The sequence below is a fragment of the Salmo salar genome, chromosome 13 (genome assembly GCF_965601325.2).
Source record: "Salmo salar chromosome 13, fSalSal1, whole genome shotgun sequence".
Taxonomy (NCBI): Eukaryota; Metazoa; Chordata; class Actinopteri; order Salmoniformes; family Salmonidae; genus Salmo; species Salmo salar.
The window spans coordinates 106,085,001-106,091,682 of record NC_138303.1 but is presented as its reverse complement, the minus strand read 5'-3'; the positions used below and the strand labels follow the sequence as shown (position 1 = coordinate 106,091,682).

General features: G+C 46.5%; 1 protein-coding gene across 2 annotated transcripts in view; it reads right to left on the bottom strand.

Moving 5' to 3' along the window:
- Positions 1-1,905: 1,905 nt before the first annotated feature.
- zbtb7c (zinc finger and BTB domain containing 7C) overlaps positions 1,906-6,682 on the bottom strand; it is a 31,131-nt gene continuing 26,354 nt past the window's right edge. For both annotated transcript variants that reach the window (XM_014138886.3, XM_014138887.3), the window contains exons 2-3: positions 4,659-6,026; positions 1,906-4,073 (exon numbers count right to left, since the gene is read on the bottom strand). In XM_014138886.3, the coding sequence (XP_013994361.1) occupies positions 3,368-4,073; positions 4,659-5,998 (2,046 nt within the window). In that variant the 5' untranslated portion in view covers positions 5,999-6,026 and the 3' untranslated portion in view covers positions 1,906-3,367. The remainder of the gene's footprint in view (positions 4,074-4,658; positions 6,027-6,682) is intronic.

Below are 6,682 nucleotides of genomic sequence, written 5' to 3'. Positions count from 1 at the left end.
CACACCCGCATAGCTGATGTTTGGCACCCGCATAGCTGATGTTCTACACCCGCATAGCTGATGTTTGGCATCCGCATAGCTGATGTTTGGCATCCGCATAGCTGATGTTTGGCACCCGCATAGCTGATGTTTGGCACCCGCATAGCTGATGTTCTACACCCGCATAGCAGATGTTCTACACCCGCATAGCTGATGTTCTACACCCGCATAGCTGATGTTCTACACCCGCATAGCTGATGTTCTACACCCGCATAGCTGATGTTTGGCACCCGCATAGCTGATGTTCTACACCCGCATAGCTGATGTTTGGCATCCGCATAGCTGATGTTTGGCACCCGCATAGCTGATGTTTGGCACCCGCATAGCTGATGTTCTACACCCGCATAGCTGATGTTTGGCACCCGCATAGCTGATGTTCTACACCCGCATAGCTGATGTTCTACACCCGCATAGCGGATGTTCTACACCCGCATAGCTGATGTTCTACACCCGCATAGCTGATGTTCTACACCCGCATAGCTGATGTTCTACACCCGCATAGCTGATGTTTGGCACCCGCATAGCTGATGTTCTACACCCGCATAGCAGATGTTCTACACCCGCATAGCTGATGTTCTACACCCGCATAGCTGATGTTCTACACCGACAAAGCTAATGTTTTGCACTCACATTGCTGTTTTTTTGCACCCGCATAGCGGATGTTTAGCACCCGCATAGCTGATGTTTGGCATCCACATAGCTAATATTTTGCATTCACATTGCTGTTGTTTTAAACCCGCATAGCTGATGTTTTGCATCCGCATAGCTGATGTTTTGCATCCGCATAGCTGATGATTTGGAGGTGTCAAAACCGTAACTGCATTGGAGCTGTAAAATGACCTGTTCAAAGTTCAGAATGAGAAAGTGAAGGCTAAATAATTTAAAATCATTAAACAAAATAATGAGGGTTTCTATCATCCTAATAGAGGTGTAGATTACATCTATCATCCTAATGGAGGTGTAGATTACATCCATCATCCTAATGGACGTGTAGATTACATCTATCATCCTAATGGAGGTGTAGATTACATCTATCATCCTAATGGAGGTGTAGATTACATCTATCATCCTAATGGAGGTGTAGATTACATCTATCATCCTAATGGACGTGTAGATTACATCTATCATCCTAATGGAGGTGTAGATTACATCTATCATCCTAATGGAGGTGTAGATTACATCTATCATCCTAATGGAGGTGTAGATTACATCTATCATCCTAATGGAGGTGTAGATTACATCTATCATCCTAATAGAGGTGTAGATTACATCTATCATCCTAATGGAGGTGTAGATTACATCTATCATCCTAATGGAAGTGTAGATGCCGTGTGGCTCAGTTGGTAGAGCATGGTGTTTGCAACGCCAGGGTTGTGGGTTCAATTCCCATGGGGGATCAGTACGGATTTTTTTTTAATGAAATGTATGCATTCACTACTGTAAGTCGCTCTGGATAAGAGCGTCTGCTAAATGACTAAAATGTAAATCACATTCCCGTGTTCCAATTTGTAAACAAGACTGCATGGGATTTCTCTTAATGTGACTCCATGCAGCCAATGGCAATGTCCGCTTTAGGTATAACGCTGGGAGCTGCTAGTGGATTTGACAGCTCCACCTCAGACACCGGCAAAACAGCCACGATACAGACGTCAGCTACAGCAGATCTGATTGACTGGAGCCCTAATTTCATTGTGTGTCAAATATCCATTCTCTAAAATGGCATCTAAACCATATTTACATTTATGAAAGATTCGCAACAAAGGCGCACGCACACACACACGCACGCACGCACGCACACACACACACACACACACACACACACACAATCAGAAAAGTTAGATAATGAGACTCCTAGACCCACAGGAGTACAACATTTAGTGTCTTTATAAAACAAATATAGCCAAGGCTCATTTAAATATGCATAAATAGCAAGAAAATAGTTTCCCATTTCATTTCAATTCAAACAATTCTGAATAGCAGTATTTATACATAAATCAGTTAAGAGCACTGTATGAACATAGATTAGAAACCTCTTTAAAGGTCTTAATGCTCCAATCAGGAGCAGGGCGTAGCTAAAGCAATAATTCAGTGTATATCAGTCTAACAAATTGTACACGTCTTGGTCTTTAGAAGAAACACAGATACCAAGGCTTATGAAACATTTGTGAAATATCAAACGGCACATCTTTGGATGGGTTATCGATGATAAAAACAACAAGTAATAATTCAACAATAATCAATATTACTATGGTCAAAATCTTTAAAACATTTTGTATATATTTACAAAACCTGAGAACAAGGCAATACAAGGGTGAAAACAGTTTTGGATCGAGATTTGTATTTTATTTTTTAAGTCAAGTGAATCATTTTGTCCTGGTTTTGAATGTTCTTCGGTGGCTTACACTACCCTGCCCATTAGAACTGATATTGGTCTCCAACTTTGGATGGATTTGGAATCTATTTGTAGTTTATAAATAACTTTGATGGCTGATATCGGTGTATTTTTTTGTAGACTGTGAATTTGGGAGACAACCTATTGCTAATAGTAAGTATACTATGAATGATGCTGTGAATTAGACATTTACATCCAAAGATAAACAATTACAATCCAAAGATAAACAATTATGTCCTGAGAGTATTCTTTTGTGTGTGTGTACTTTTGCAACATACAAAATCTATTCATCCAGTTTTATTTCTACAAATTAAATGTTTTTATAAAAATCCTTGTGATTTTGATTTGAGATGTCTAAAATCAACTGTTTTCCAGTAATTCCCCTATTTTCTATACATTTATATTCCCAGACATCACTCCCCTCAAACTCTCATCTCCTCAGCCTAATATCCTTGTATCTCTAAACAGCAGGTAGAACATCTATCAGGCAGAGAACTTTCTGTTCTGTATGGTTCTGAGATGAAGCATCAGTTATCTGTTGGAAGTGTCAGTTGGCCGGCTCTCCCTCTGTTCAGGTGTCAGTTGGCCAGCTCTCTCTCTCTGTTCAGGTGTCAGTTGGCCGGCTCTCTCTCTGTTCAGGTGTCAGTTGGCCAGCTCTCTCCCTCTGTTCAGGTGTCAGTTGGCCGGCTCTCTCTCTGTTCAGGTGTCAGTTGGCCGGCTCTCTCTCTGTTCAGGTGTCAGTTGGCCGGCTCTCTCTCTGTTCAGGTGTCAGTTGGCCGGTACTCTCTCTGTTCAGGTGTCAGTTGGCCGGCTCTCTCTCTGTTCAGGTGTCAGTTGGCCGGCTCTCTCTCTGTTCAGGTGTCAGTTGGCCGGTACTCTCTCTGTTCAGGTGTCAGTTGGCCGGCTCTCTCTCTGTTCTATCATCTTTAATCTGTGTCAGTTGGTCGGCTCAGGGATGGGAGAGACGTGGTTCTCTAGTCTAATGGTCCAGGGGTCAGGGGTTGGGGTGTAAAATGGAGGGTGGGTAAGGACTTCCCCCCCAGGCCCCGCCAGGGCAAAGGTGAACATGCCCCTCTGTCTCTCCAGCTCCACTTTGTCAACCACATGCTTCCTGTCTGACTGGTGATGCCGAGCCTCCCTGGCCTCACGGCCCTCCCTGGCCTCACGGCCTTCTCTGGCCTTCCTGCCCTCCCGGCTCTCTCTGCTGTCACTGTCCAAGTCCTTATAGCCCAGGCCCTTAGCACCCAGGGCCTGTCTCTCTCTCTCCCCTAGGCCCAGACCGTGACCTCTAACGCCTCTGTGGGAAGAGGGCAGGAGCCGGCAGCCGTCCTTGCCATCCTCGTGGTGATTGGCCGAGCTAGGAGGGCCCTGCAGGAAGTTGTTGGCTGAGCGCCAGGCGGCGGGCTTGCGGCCTCGTCGAGGGCGTGAGACGCGACAGCTCTGCCTCTTGATGTGTCGGTGCAGGTGGTCTGAGCGTGTGAAGCTCTTGTAGCAGTGCTCACACTGGTAGGGCCGCACTCCTGTGTGGATACGCAGGTGGTTCTTCAGGTCGTAGTTGTGGACAAACTTGGAGTTGCAGTGGAGGCAGACGTAGGGCCGCTCTCCTGTGTGCTTCCGCATGTGGATCTTCAGCTTGTCTTGCCTGAAAATAAAAAATAGAAGCTTATATTATTTATTTTAGTTCACTTTTATGTTACCAGGTTGTCCCATTGAGGTCAAATAACATATTTTTCAATGTGTTGTCCTTTCAACTGTATGTGTTCTGAAAGATGTATCAGAGATGAAAGCATTGTTGGTGGGTATACTCTGGGGTACGTATTAAATGGGCCAGGTGATACAATCATGCCAGAGCAGAGGCAGGAAGTGACTAGAAAGAAAGACAGGGGGTTTCCACTTTTTAGGTCTCTGATGATAATCAGATGAGAGGATACAAATCAAACGCCTTAACCACAAAAACACTCCCTTACCGTAATACCATAATCTTTGTCCAAAAACAACCCTCTCAATTTCACATGTTAATAATTGCTATCTTTTTTTTTACATGTAGGCATTTTGATTATTATCTTAGAATATGATCAGGCAACACTTTTACCTAATCACTTAGCCACTTATCCACATACGTGGCATCACTAATGGATACTGTATGTGTCTGTACTGTGTTTATTGGCTTTTATAATCTCCTTGCAGAAGATGGCAAGACCTACAGTATCAAGAGTGTTTGTCATACCTGGTGAAGCGCACCTCACAGATGGTGCACATATATGGTTTCTCTCCTGTGTGAGTCCTCATGTGTCTGGGTAGTTTCCCTGCCCCCTGGATCACCTTGTTACAGATGGGACACTGCTGGGATGCTTTGGGCTTCATCTTCCTCTCCTCCTCCATCTGCCAGGGAGGGAACAGCACCCCCAGGTGGCTTGATGCACTCAGGAAGCTCAGGTATGAGCGGAAGTCTTCCTCCTGCTTTATCTGACTCGGGTGGAGGTGAGGCCCCTCGGACTGTACCACCCCCACCCCCAGGCCGGAGGTCATTAAGTCTTTCAGGAAGTCACTGTGGAGCATGCTGGGAGGGACTTCCTCCTTGACGACCTCTCTCTTCACGGCCAGGTCTAAGGGTCGGTTGTCCAGTTGAGAAGGGTGGGAGGAACGGTGGAGGGTCGGGGTCTGGGTGTGGTGGCTGGGGTTGAGGTTGGGGTCTAGGACCTGCGGGGGGAATCCTGGGAACTCTGCAGCCCACATGGGAGGGTAGAAGCCAGGGAGCAGAGGGGAAAAGTTGTCCCTCCTGTCCAGGACTGATGGCAGTTTAGGGTACAGCCCTTCCTGTAGCAGAGACTCAATGGAAAAGTCCTTGAGGGCTCGGCTCTCCATGCGCTCATGCTCCGGGCTGGGTTTCTCACACTGAGAGTCTTTGTCTGTGCACTTCCTGTTCCTCTGCAGCTCGTACCGGTGCTGGTACTGACTGGTACTGGGTGGACTGGGTGGTGCTCCTCTCTCCGACTCAGCCTGGTCCTGACTCTCTGACGACCTCGAAGACCACTCACTGGCGTTGTCCTCCTCATGAACCTCCTGCTCGTCCTTCCTCGACTCTTCTTCCTCCTCCTCCTCCTCCTCCTGTTCCTCTACCTCCTCCTCTTCGTCTTCCTCTTCATCTCCCTCTCTTCCTCCTCCTCCTCCCTTGCCAGAGTCCATAATCTCCAGACAGACAGTGACGATGCAGGGGATCTCCAGCATCTGAGCCGCTCCGAGAATTTCTTTCACGTTGGACGCCGTCACCGTTAGCGTAGATGTGTAGGCAAACTCCAAGATGGCCGTCAGTGACTCGGGGGCCACGAAGTCTATCTCATACACCCCGTGCTTGTCCCTTCCGTCCGAGGACACGGTGAAGAGCTTCTTGAAATACTGGCTGCAGGCGGCGAGGACAGATCGGTGGGTCTGATACTCCTGATCACGTACGATGAGCACCACGTCACAGAGCAACCCGGCGCGGCGCTGTTCGTTAAGGCAGCACAGGACATCACTGCTGTGGTTGGGGAACGGAATCCCGATCAGGTCATCTTCACTGTGGCCCATCCTCGACTCTCCTTCTCCTCTCTCTGATCTACAGAACAGAGAGACAGACATTAACTATTAGTTCTATGTAGGTAGACAAGTTCTGTTTAATCAGGCAAGATCCTGATTTATAGACAGGGACAAAACATCACATTTATTACACGTTTATAGTCCTCTTTACACCAACAGTTGTCCCAAAGTGCTTTACAGTAACCCTGCCTAGAAAACAAAGTGTTTTACAGTAACCTTGCTTAGATAACAAAGTGTTTTACAATAACCATACCTAGATAACAACGTGTTTTACAATAACCATGCCTAGATAACAAAGTGTTTTACAGTAACCATGCCTAGATAAAAGTGTTTTACAGTAACCATGCCTAGATAACAGAGCTTTACAGTATCCCTGCCTAGATCCCAAAGAGCTTTACAGTAACCCTGCCTAAATCCCAAAGAGCTTTACAGTAACCCTGCCTAGATCCCAAAGAGCTTTACAGTAACCCTGCCTAAATCCCAAAGAGCTTTACAGTAACCCTGCCTAGATCCCAAAGAGCTTTACAGTAACCCTGCCTAGATCCCAGAGAGCTTTACAGTAACCCTGCCTAGATCCCAAAGAGCTTTACAGTAACCCTGCCTAGATCCCAGAGAGCTTTACAGTAACCCTGCCTAGATCCCAAAGAGCTTTACAGTAACCCTGCCTAGATCCCA